Source organism: Sus scrofa, chromosome 1 (assembly GCF_000003025.6).
Source record: "Sus scrofa isolate TJ Tabasco breed Duroc chromosome 1, Sscrofa11.1, whole genome shotgun sequence".
Taxonomy (NCBI): Eukaryota; Metazoa; Chordata; class Mammalia; order Artiodactyla; family Suidae; genus Sus; species Sus scrofa.
Window position 1 is genome coordinate 75,030,585 of NC_010443.5, and position 12,575 is coordinate 75,043,159.

Here is a 12,575-nt window from a genome sequence, read left to right on the forward strand (position 1 = left end):
TTAAGGGTTGTTTATGCAATATGGTCATGTGATAATGGAATATGGTATAAATATATTTGGAAATGATAAACTCCCCATTGAAGACAAAGTTACTTTTGAATGGGTGCCCCCAAAATGCAATATCGGATCTGTAATGTTTTATTTCTTGAACTGGGTAGCAGGTACATGAGAGCGTATACTAAACATACTCTGTGTGTCTCAGATATTTCATGTAAAAACAACCACTAAAAATACTTATTTATCCATGTTTGTCCTAGAAAATTGAGATAATACAGATGAAAAAAACCTCACTACTACCCAGAGATAGATAATAACATCTTGGTGTACATTCTTTAGACTCATAAATACACACACGTGATGCAGCCTTTGCCAAGCTCAGTAGGGCCCAGGACTGCACAGTGTGGGAGGGCATCTCTCAGGTGTGCCCGGAGTAGAGCAGGAGCACATAGCTTACCCATTCCCCACCAACCCTTTGCCTGGCCCCTGCTGGGGAGCTGGGAGGTTGAGACAACAGGACAAACACTTCCATTTCTAGGACTAAGGGAAGGCAGGGAGCCTGTCCTGGAAGTCCTCCCTAACCCCAGGCTGGTTTCCAGCGGTCTGAGCACGTCTTCTCCTACAAGCTGTGGCCCTGGAGGACTTCCTGGAAGATCTCACCTGGAGCCTACTCGCCCCTTCACCCCAGGGCTGTGTTTTTATGTATCTTTTTATTTTTATTTATTTATTTACTTACTTTTGCTTTTTAGGGCCGCACCCTTGTTATATGGAAGTTCCCAGGCTAGGGGTTTGAATTGGACCTGCAGCCACAGCCACAGCAATGCAGGATCCGAGCCACATCTGCAGCCTACACCACAGCTTATGGCAATGCCAGATCCTTAACCCACTGAGTGAGGCCAGGGATCAAACCTGTGTCGTCATGGATACTAGTTGGGTTTATTAGCACTTAGCCACAATGGAAACTCATTTTTTTTAATATAAACTCATTTTTTTATCATTATTTTTTTTTATGGCCACTCCTGTGGCATATGGAAGTACCCAGGCTAGGGGTCAAATCAAAGCTGCAGCTGCCGCCTACACCACAGCCACAGCAACACCAGATTCAAGCTGCATCTGCGACCTACCGCAGCTTTCAGCCATGCTGGATCCTTAACCTACTGAGGGAGGCCAGAGATTGAACCCTAATTCTCACAGACACTACGTTGGTTTCTTGACCCACTGAGCGAGGCCAGGGATCAAACCCACATCCTCATGGATACTAGTCAGGTTTGTTACCACTGAGCCACAATGGGAACTCCCAGGGTTGCATTTTTTAAGGAAAATTGCTACTAGAGATTCCAAAAGGCCCTTGAGAACAACCGGAAGTTGGAGATGAATGTCACCTGTGTGATTGGAAATTTCTGGCTCCCTCCTTGCCATGGGCGGGCTCTACCACTGCCTCAGGGAGGGAGCTGATGCCTGTGTCAGATACAGCAATATGGGGACAGATGGCCTGGGGACGGGGAGCAGTTCTGGAAGAGGTGGATGTTGGTGAAGCATTGCTGGGCAGTGGGCAAAGCTTAGCCAGAGTAGACTGAGTCCACCAGCAGAGTTTCCAGTTTTGCAAGCTGCTCCCCATTTCCCCGTTGCCATTTGTGAAATGAAATACAGCTGGGGCCCCTGAGCTTTATGGGTCTGCCTTTGTTCTCTGCCCTCGCAGTTCACAAGTTCATGATCGCACTGCTGGACGCTAAGCACCAGGATATTTGCTTTTCTGCCTGTGGTGTTCTCCTAAATCTCACTGTGGATAAAGACAAGCGTGCCATCCTAAAAGAGGGAGGTGGCATTCAAAAGTAAGTTTGAAGGAATGGACTCCTGACTCTGTCAGGATTCAGAGGACCTAGTTTTCCAGGGAGCTTGGGCCCATCTCCTAATTTCTCTGGGGCAGAGCTGTTTCAGCATTTGCAAGCCCCTAGCTAGGGCTAAAGAGGGATTTGGATTCCACTGCATGCTTAAAATAATTCAAAAGTAGGTTATTGCTACTTTGTGGCTACTTAAATTTGTAGATACGAAATTCTTTTTAACACTGAAGTATATATAATGCCCATCAAACACCACAGAAAGTTAATTGTCATGTTAAAAATGTAAAAATTAAAGAGATTCTCACCTAATAACTTCTCAATTTGACTTTTACTAACTTAGGTTAGTGGATTGTTTAAGGGATGTTGGTCCTACTGATTGGCAGCTGGCCTGCCTGGTGTGCAAAACTTTGTGGAACTTCAGTGAAAATATCACCAATGCTTCGTCCTGTTTTGGAGATGAAGCCACGAACACACTTTTAGCTCTGCTGTCATCATTTTTAGGTAAGACTGCTGACTGTGACACTGTGAATTTTATCAGAATGAGATTTTTTTTTTTCTGTGACCTGTACAGAGATAAAGTTTGGTAGGCGTTTGGGTGGCTAAATTTTCTGCAAGTGTTGCCGAAGCTCGGCCTCTATCCACCGGTGCTGAATAGAAACACGGAGTCAGAGTTTTGGGTGAAGGAGAAAAAGATAGCTTTTATTGCTTTGCCAGACAAAGGAGGCCACAGAAGACTAATGCCTTAAAGAACGGGCCCCCCATTGGGAAGAACTGTGGGGAGTTTTATGTAAAAAGGAGAAAAACAGGTTTTCAGATAGGAATCAGGATTGGGGCTGACATGCATTCTTCTTTCTTTGGGGGAATCAAAGCTGACTTCAGGAGATCTTGGCATGATTATGATGGTGGTCTTCTGGGTTATTGCCTAGAATAACAGTATTTAGGAAAAAGACATACTGATCAGAGATTAAAACAAACTAGGAAAGTTCCTGAAAAACATCATGTGCTAATAATCCTTAATCCATGGGCAATTGTGCTCAGTGTGCCTAATATTTAGCTTATGGGTGATTGCATTTAGGGTGCAATTAAGCTAGGGAGAAAGATAAGGAAGGACTCTAAGCTGTTCAGTTTTAAAGTATTCATTTCTCTCTCTCTCTCTCTCTCTCTCTCTCTCTCTCGCTTTTTTTTTTTTTTTTTTTTTTGCTTTTTAGGGCCACACCCACAGCATATGGAGGTCCCCAGGCTAGGGGTCAAATCAGAGCTATAGCTACACTACAGCCACAACAACACAGGATCTGAGGCACGTCTGCAATCTACACCACAACTCATGGCAATGCTGGATCCTTAACCCACTGAGTGAGGCTAGGAATCGAACCCACAACCTCATGGTTCCTAGTCAGATTTGTTTCCATGGTGCCACGACAGGAACTCCTAAAGGTACTCATTTCTTAAAGAAGCATAAGGAATAAACTTAACTACATCACTATGTGTATCCCTTGAGAGGGAACCAGAATCCTGTCCCAAGGAGGTACTGTTGTTTCTTGACTGTTCCCCCCCTTGTCTTTGCATCCCCTTCCTTCCCTGATCAGCAACTGTCTGAACCTGTCCTTTGGAACTAAGGGAAGGTCATGGAGGCTGCACAAGGACCATTTCCTAAAAACAAGAAATGAGGACACAGAAAGGCTTTTGTGGGAGTTCCCGTTGTAGCGCAGTGGTTAATGAACCTGACTAGCATCCATGAGGAGCAGGCTCTATCCCTGGCCTTGCTCAGTGGGTTAAGGATCTGGCATTGCCGTGAGCTATGGTGTAGGTCACAGGTGCAGCTTGGCTCCCATGTGGCTGTGGCTGTGTCTGTGGCAGAGGACATCGGTTGCAGCTCCAATTCGACCCCTAGCCAGGGAACCTCCATATGCCACAGGTGTGGCCCTAAAAAGCACACACACACACACACACAAAGGGAAAAAAGGAAAAAGAAAGGCTTTTGTGTCCAGGAGCAACACAGGGCCCTGCTCAGTTACATAAGTAACAAGAACGTGTTAAAGATGATTATAATTCAGAGATGTGTGGAAGAGGCTGAATTTTATTTACAGTGGGGACCACAAGGACTTTGAACTCATTGGATGACATCAAGATTTCTTCTGTGGCTTTTCCCACCTTTTTTTGCACTTTCTACGGACTGTGTAAATAGATCTCAGCATAAATGTACTGCTGTTGCTTAAAAAGTTTATAGACGTTGTTGTAATTGAGAAAACATGACTACAATCTACTCTGAATCAATTCATGCTTGTCATGAATTTTAATTAGCTGCCTCAATTAGGTGGGGGAGGGTCTGTGAAACTATTTGACATCCCAGTGAGGTCCTCCCTTGTAAAGTGGGAAATCCCTGACACAAACAGAGGGAAGGTAATTGTGTCTCACATTTAAAGTTTCTATTTTCAGGATAATTTTTTTCATCCTGCCTCAGGCCTCACAACAACGATTGGGGTCAGTAAATGAGTGTTTAAATAATCCCTCTTCCAAAGTGGAGGCGAGCCTCCCTACCTTTGCCCAGCATCGTGTTGGATCTGCGAGGTGGTGTGGAGCGGCTCACTGTGACTCAGAGGCTGTGGGTTCCATTCTTGGCACTTTTGGGTGGGGGTGGTGTGATTCGACAGGACAATCCCTCAGAACCTGTCTGTAAAAGGGGACATGACCTCCCGCCCTGCTGCAGGGCGTCAGGAGGATCAAACAGGCGTCCTGAGAGCTTACGGGAAGACCAGAGGCTGTGGTCCGAGTTCTGAATTACATCCTTGCTTTATCACATACAAGGAGGGTTAAAACCTTGGGTTAACCCCTCTGAATGTGTATTTTCTCCTCTCTAAAATGGGGGTGGTTTAGGTCCATTTGGCAGAGTTGCTGATGCTAAATGCACAGAGGGGCACAAAACACCTGAGGCAGATTCCCCCCCACCCCCACAGCACGTCCTCAAACCGCGCTTGTGCGGGTTGCTGGGTAGATTCTAAGTATTGTAACAGGAGCCCAGACCCAGAAGCTATTTGAAAGAATCAGGTGTACCAGGTTTGATTCTTTTTTTTCCCAGGTAAATAAAATTGTGTGTAAGAGTAGGGGAAGGAAGGCTGATTTTAAATCATTTAGGTTCATCGTCTGCTCTGTGGACGTGACGCTCTCTCAGGTTTCCCCGAGCAGAAGGTGCTCCGCTTGCCTTAATTCAGTTCTACTGACTGTGGCAGAACAGCGGCATCCACTGTGGAATTAAAAGGCCGCCCTTGTCCTGGGCCCCCCAGTCCAGGAATTCTGGCGCATGCGCGCTGGCTTAGGCCAATTCGCGGCATCTTTGACGTTGCCCAGGTGAGTCTGCTGTTCTGCCAGCAGTGACAGCCTCTGCCTGGGTTAACGAAGGAGTTGAAGGGAAGGATGCCCAGGAAAGGAGGGAGCCGGGCGACAAACACACTGCCCAGAGCCCGCAGGACAGGCACTCAGGACCCCCGAGGTCGTTCCAGAAGGAACTGGAATCCCCGAGCGGCCCGGTGCCCCACCCCGCTGGAAACCCAGCCCTGCTCTGTCTCGGCTCTTCCGGAAAAAGTCCTATCTCCCCCGCGTTCCCTCCAGGCTCCTGCGTGGTTCTGGCTTTTGGGTGCCCTCAGTGAGTGGGACTCTGCGTCTCCTCTGATGTTGGCACAACTTTCTGTCTGTCTCCCAAGGGGGGAGAAGATGTGATTGGTTGCATGAGACGCTCTCCTGAGGTGCAGGGCTTTCCAGCCTTCAACAGCAACAGCCTCCACCCCAGGCTGGTCGTGACGTCATTTGGCACCTAACTCTGGGGCAGGTGACCACATATAACAAAATGGAGGGGGCGGGGCGGGGCCCATGGCGCCTTAGAAAGGGCAGCTTCCCAGAAGGGGCAGCACACCTGGTGGCACGCTTGGGGGCACTTGACCACAGAGGCCTGTTCCTGCCACTCCCCTCCCTCAGCCTTCCCTGATGCTTCCCTAAGCTTTCACCTTTGCTTGTGTGTATCCCTCACCTGTCCAGCCAGATGCTGCCCGTCTGGTTCTCACAAGCCCATGCTGGTAGGAAACCTGTACTAAAGCAGTTAATCACGAGATACATAACTTGTTCCATATTATTATTTTGTAACTTTTATTTCCCTACTCCAACTTTAGGGAGAGGATATTGCCTTGTGCAAAGTTAAGTTCTCGATAGATGCTTGTGGATGAACTCACAATAGTGGTACCATTGTTTTAATAGTGCTCCAGACTTTTAAAAGCACATGCAGGAGTTCCTGTTGTGCCTCAGTGGGTTAAGAACCCGACTAGTATCCATGAGGTTGCGGGTTTGATCCCTGGCCTTGCTCAGTGGGTTAGGGATTTAGCGTGGTTGTGGCTGGGGCATAGGCCAGCAGCTGCAGCTCTGATTCTACCCCTAACCCAGGAACTTCCATATGCCACAGATGTGGACCTAAAAGGGGGGGCGGGGAGAACGTACATAAAAGTATGTTCATTCTGTCCTCACCATCTGTCATCAGCAGGTGACAGATGAGTTAGGTAGGCCTAGAAGGGTTAAATCACTTGCCTAAGATCATTCTTAGTAAAGCCAAGACTGTTGATCAGAAAGGAACCATGTAGGCCCTGTGTTTTTCTTACATTCCATTACACCCTTACTCCCACCCCACCATGCAAGGGGACTGAGGCATGGATGACAAAAGCATGTCCATCAAGGAGCCAGGTCACCAGCACAGTGTGTCATAAATTTCTCACATGATCACAAGCTGCTCCTTATGAACTGTGAGGACAGGCTGCTTCCTGGCTCCTCTTTTCATGGTGTGGGCCTCAGACCCTTACTTTGGGCAGGGTTGTAACTGTGTCTGACCAGCTGAATGGCAGCAGGTGAAATGGATATGTGAGTGAGAGTATACTTGGATTTGGATTCTTTTACAAAGATAGCAAAAAAAAAAAAAAAAAAAAAAAGCCATTCTGAAAACAGGAGTCACTATCAAATCACAAAAGTCCTGCGTTGCAGAGTGAGCACTGTTTTTTGAAATAATTCCAGGGCAGTGGATTTAGTAGTGGGAAACTGGAAAATAAAAAGAATAATGGTCCTCAGTGTGGTTGGGATGTTGGGATGTTGACGGTCTTTTTGGAAAGTGGCTTTAAAAGAATGTTGTTTAAAACTTACTGATGTACTGCAGCCACCGCTTAGAAGCTCATTAGCAATCTGTTTAACTTGACATTCCTAAGTGTTGGTTGTGCCCTGGCACACTAGTCGACCATGAGCTTCTCTCGGGGTTGCTGGCAACTGGTGATTAGGGTGTGCAGTTGATTACTGTAAACATAAAAGACACTAAGTTGTTTTGTGTTCACCTTAGGTAAGTGCAGCTTCACACCTGGGTTATGTGACAAGGGGTAGAGTGGGGCCCAGTGTTTAAGCCCGTGGCAAAGAGCCATCAGGTGCTTCTGGAACACGTAAGGACTGTGCTGTATCATAGTCACAACAGTAATCAAATCCTCAGGAGCTACCTGGTGCTGAACAGCAAGCTAGGCAATGGTGCAGTGAGTAGGGGAAGCTTTTACAGATGCTGCAGGATCAAATAGAGATTGTGTTGTAATGGTCACTGACAAATTTGAGTCTTTAATTTTTCCTTTTTTTTGGGGGGGGGAAGATGGGGGGCACTCGTGCTGCATATGGAAGTTCCCAGGCTAGGGGTTGAATTGGAAGTGCAGCTGCCAGCCTGTATCGCGGCCACAGCAACACCAGATCTGAGCCACATCTGTGACCTACACCACAGCTCAAGGCAGCACTGGCTCCTTTAACCCACTGAGCAGAGCCAGGGAGTGAACCTGCATCCTCATGGATATTAGATGGGCTCATTTCCACTGAGCCACAACAGGAACTCCAAGTCTTTAATCCTTCTATACCTTATCTAATATTTTCATATTTGGAAGTGTGTTGTGCACAAAGAAAGCTTGAGAATGACTGGTTATCTAAATCAGTTTTTTTTTTTTAAAGATGCTGTGGCCAGCATCTTTAAAAAAATGAATAGCAAAGAAAGAAAATATCAATATGTAACATGTAAAAATAAGCATTCTATTGTGAAATGTTTGTTATTTATATGTAAATATGTAAGAGTGTGTGTGTACTCATCATGTTATATGTTTTCCTTAGGTGACAGTAAAAAAGTTTGAAAATCATAGGTCTAGCTTTCTCTTGGATTATCCTCTGCCATTCTTTGCAGTACAAGTTCCACAATTTATTTATTTATTTATTTATTTTGCTTTTTAGGGCCACATCCACGGCATATGGAGGTTCCCAGGCTAGGGGTCCAATTGGAGCTGTTGCTGCCAGCCTGCGCCAGAGCCACAGTAACTCGGGATCCGAGCCAAGTCTGCAACCTACACAACAGCTCATGGCAACACCAGCTCCTTAACCCACTGAGCGAGGCTAGGGATTGAACCCGCAACCGCATAGCTCCTAGTTGGATTTGGTTCCGCTGCACCACGACAGGAACTCCGTTTTTTTGATTTTGTTTTTTTTAAGTTCCAAAATTTAATACTCTGACCGATTTTGTGCATTTGCTATATTTGCTTTGAAACTTGAGACTGCTTTTCTCCTACCTGTAGGTATTTGGCCACTTTCATTATCTTGTCTAACCCAATTTACAATTGATAGGATCTGAGCATAGATTAACTAATTATATGTTGAGCCTGAAGAAAAGTTAAGTCTTGATGTTAGATTAAAAACTGAAGGAGTTCCCACTGTGGTGCAACAGGATCAGCAGTGTTTTGGGAGTGCTGGGTGGCAGGTTCGCTCCCTGGCCCAGCCCAGTGGGTTGGGGATCTGGTGTTGCCATAGCTGCAGCTTAGGTTGTGACTGTGGCTCAGATCTGATCCTTGACCTCGGAACTCCATATGCTGTGGGGCAGCCAAAAATGAAAAAAACAAAACAAAAAAACACCCCCCAAAAAACTCAAAAAACACCAAAATAGACATTTGCTAAAACCACCAAGTTCAACCAAAGCCCTGGACAGAAGAAGGGAGTGTAGGGTGCCTGGGCGGCCCTCAGCCCCAAGCTGCTTGAAACAAGAGAATTCTTTTTTTTTTAAATTTTTATTATAGTTGATTTCCAATGTTGTCATTTTCTGCTGTACAGCAAAGTGACCTAGTCATATATATATATATATATATATATATATATATATATATATACACACACACATATACACATACATTCTTTTAAAAGAATTCATTTTTAACCAAAGGGCAGTGCTCAGAAAATATAGAGGAATGAGCTGAAAGAAGATCTAGAAATCCAAAAGCACTCAGAGTCTCACAGACTCCTCTTGTTTAGCAGGAGCCCAAGACAGACTATGAAGGCGTGGAACACCCTCTTTATTCTTTCTCCTCCTCTCAAAGCCTGGTTATCAAATGGGTGGGGAGAGCCAGATTTGCTTTCAGGGGTCTCCATGGAGAGGCTTGCTGAAGTGTTTGCGTCTGCCCAGAACTTATCTCAGAGCTGCATAGCTGTCCACTTGGCTGGAGGAGAGGAGGGGAAGGAAGGTACAAACTGGGATTCCAGACTTATCTTCTTCTGGGTGGTGACACTAACACTAAGAGTGCCAAAGTACACAGAGTGTATGAAAATATTCAGGGTAGAAAACTTGATGTAAACACACATGAAGCATTTTATGATAGGACTCTAATTGGCCTTAGGAAAAAAGTTTGCAGATTGTGTAAGTAGCAATATTTGTGGTCACTTTAGTGGTTACCACAAAGTCTGCCTCAGCCACAGACCTAGGAAGTGGCAGAACCCATCTTGGGACTGGCAGGCCCGTTCATTTTCCTGAAGTCCTTCACGTGGAGTCCAATGTAAACAAAGAAAAATGCAGTGGCAGGTTGCTGCAGAAACCTCCATGGCCATTTGTCTTCCTACTTAGGTTGGAAATACCTATGATAGTCACAGAATTCAGAGTGCCTTTGGATTAATAAGTAAATTAAGGAATTCTCTGGTTGCGTAGCAGTTACGGAGCCAGCATTGTCACTGCTGTGGCTTGGGTCACTGCTGTGGTGCAGGTTTGATACATGCTACAGGTGCAGCCAAAAAGAAAAAAAAAGGAAATTAAGGTTGTAACTTTGAATTTTTTTACAAGTGCTTTTCTGCATTGTCCACAGCCTCACTTGGGACTCTGATACTCCTTGGGATTCTCAGTCTCTCACTTTGACACTTTTATCAGTGGGAGCGTAGGGGTGGGGGGTTGTCTTTTCAAAGAAGTATGTCCAGGCTGCTTTCAGATGAGCAGAATTGATTTCCAGTCAGATTGGCAGTGTCAGATTCAACTGTGTGACCTTCCCAAATGATTTCGGACTCCTTTTATATCTGTGGACCACTGATGTAATTTTTTCCAATGTGCAGATAATCTATTAACACTTTGTTTATTCTGAGAAATTGGGATCCGACTTTTGTATGTAGGCTTACATGTAAATACTAGGGATAAATTGAAATAAGAGCTCAATTCAATCTAGAATTTTTTTTAAGATTATCATCTTTTTTTAAATTAAGAGACTCACATATACTTATTTAAAAATTTTTGTTAAGAACAGGGATTCTGTCGTGGCTCAGTGGTTAATGAACTCAACTAGCATCCATGAGGACACTGGTTCGATTCCTGGCCTCACTCAGTGGATTTAGGATCTGGCGTTGCCGTGAGCTGTGCTGTAGGTCACAGACGTGGCTCGGATCCTATGTGGCTGTGGCTGTGGCATAAGCCAGTGGCTACAGCTCTGATTCAACCCCTAGCCTGGGAACTTCCATATGCCAAGCCCTAAAAAGACCAAAAAAAAAAAAAAAAAAAAAAAAGTATATCTATATGGTCAAGGTCAGAAGAGAATTAAAGAACCACTCTCATAAAAAAGCCTTGTTGGAATTAGAGATGACCCAGGATGAGTTTAACTCATACCATCAAAAATTAAACTTTATTCAGTAGGATTGCATTTCCAAATAATTGCTGTAATTTTAATTTTTCTGATACAGATGAAGAATTAGCCCTGGACGGGAGTTTTGATCAAGACCTAAAACACTATCACAAACTCCATTGGGAAACAGAATTCAAGCCAGTGGCACAGCAGCTCCTAAACCGAATTCAGAGTCATCACACCTTCCTGGAGCCCCTGCCCATTCCTTCTTTCTAACATGATGCAGATTAACAACAGAAACAGGAAGTCAGGTCTCCTTCATTCTTAAGAAGTGGTAACAAACATGAACATTTCTTTCAGTATTAACAAATATTGAAAGTTTTTCAGGTACTGACGTTAGTGAGTAGTCATAGTGTTTTAAAAGAAATAAGCATTTCTTGTTAGGTATTATGGAAAAATGAAAATACGTGTACTTTCCACTATAAGAAATGTAAGATGAAAATATATACGTGGTTTTCTAAGTAATTGACTTTTTCTTCTTATTCTCTATTAAATAATGTAGTTTTAGCCTTAAAATCCTGACTCAACAAGTCTAGAACTCAAGTGCTTGTCAGTTCGGTAAATGAACTACGCAATGAAGACTTAAGATTTTTGTGTGTAGAAAGAATGATGGTCAAACTACTAGGAATACATTCCTTCACAAGTGTCTGCACTAATTCTTAGGGCATCTAATATGAATTTTCTGGTTAGGTACCCATATTTTTTGGTTCTCACATTAAGAGAAGGGGTTAAGTGGAAAAATTTAGAGAAGACTGCGGTGGGCCATCTATTTTTTGGGGGGGGCATCTATTTTTTATCAAATAAGTTAAATAGATGGAAAAGGGAGTATTTCACCTCTACTTTCGTTTGCAATAAAATGAGTAGACCAGATAGTCCTCATAATAACTCTCTGTGACTAGGGAGGTGAGCTCATATGCCAGAAAGAGTGTAGGCTTTAGAGTTATGATGGCTCTCATTTTGCATCCTAGCTCTTCCCTGCTGGACCTGGGGCAAGTAACTTAATTTTTTTTAAACTTCAGGTATATAATGGGAATACTAGCTATTTTATTACAGTGTAGTTTGGGAAAACAAACAAACAAAAAACATTAAGTGGGCAAACTGTCCAGTACAGTGACTGATGTGTAGTAGGTACTCAATAAATTATGCTAGTAATTAGTTTTATTGGTTTGCCACATTTTGTAGGATAAGTTTGACCCTTGAATAAATGGTCAAAAGCAAAGAAACTGAGATTACTCTTGTTATCTCATATTAGGCATAGAAGATTTAGAAATAAAAGTAGATTTACTACTCTGTAAGGTGAGCAATTAGCCATTAATAACAGAAAAGCTGTTATAGCTCATCTCTCATCCTAACAAAATACCAAGAGTAATGGGAAAAAGGCAGGCAACCTGGACCAGATGGGCTCTTAAAAGCCTTGTAGGACAAAAACCCTAAATAATCCAGAAACAAATAGACTTTCCAAGGGATCCTCTGGTTTGGGGCACATCCCTAGTTGGGGCTCAGCAAAATCCTCTAGCACCCCTAACCTTATGATCATCTGTCATGCATAAGTATATGCTCACAGATGCGCTCCAACAGATGAAATCATTTTTAAAAGACTGCGGGGCTAATCTTCAAAAGTTTTTAAAGATCTAAATCTTTATTTCATCCATAGCAGGCTACATATTCTACTTCTAATGAAAAATAAAAAATTCTTTCCCCCAAAACATCCCCCTCAGTATTTATAGCTAATATAAACTCATGAGGAATGCCATTATACCCCACCCCATTAAAC

At 43.9% G+C, this 12,575-nt stretch overlaps 1 protein-coding gene and 1 long non-coding RNA gene across 8 annotated transcripts in view; one reads left to right on the forward strand and one right to left on the reverse strand.

The window, feature by feature from the left end:
* ARMC2 (armadillo repeat containing 2) overlaps positions 1-12,575 on the forward strand; it is a 157,919-nt gene that overhangs the window by 106,761 nt on the left and 38,583 nt on the right. For 5 of the 7 annotated variants that reach the window (XM_021090838.1, XM_021090844.1, XM_021090837.1 and 2 more), the window contains 3 exons: positions 1,697-1,829; positions 2,179-2,339; positions 10,860-11,266. In XM_021090838.1, the coding sequence (XP_020946497.1) occupies positions 1,697-1,829; positions 2,179-2,339; positions 10,860-11,017 (452 nt within the window). In that variant the 3' untranslated portion in view covers positions 11,018-11,266. Of the gene's footprint in view, positions 1-1,696; positions 1,830-2,178; positions 2,340-3,046; positions 6,803-10,859; positions 11,267-12,575 lie in introns of those variants that run through there. The other 2 variants (XM_021090842.1, XM_021090841.1) reach the window with 2 other exon arrangements.
* Positions 2,510-4,458, reverse strand: LOC110260564. Its single transcript, XR_002343800.1, has 2 exons — positions 4,377-4,458; positions 2,510-2,760 (listed from the first exon to the last, which is right to left on the reverse strand). It is a non-coding gene; the product is annotated as an uncharacterized LOC110260564 (long non-coding RNA).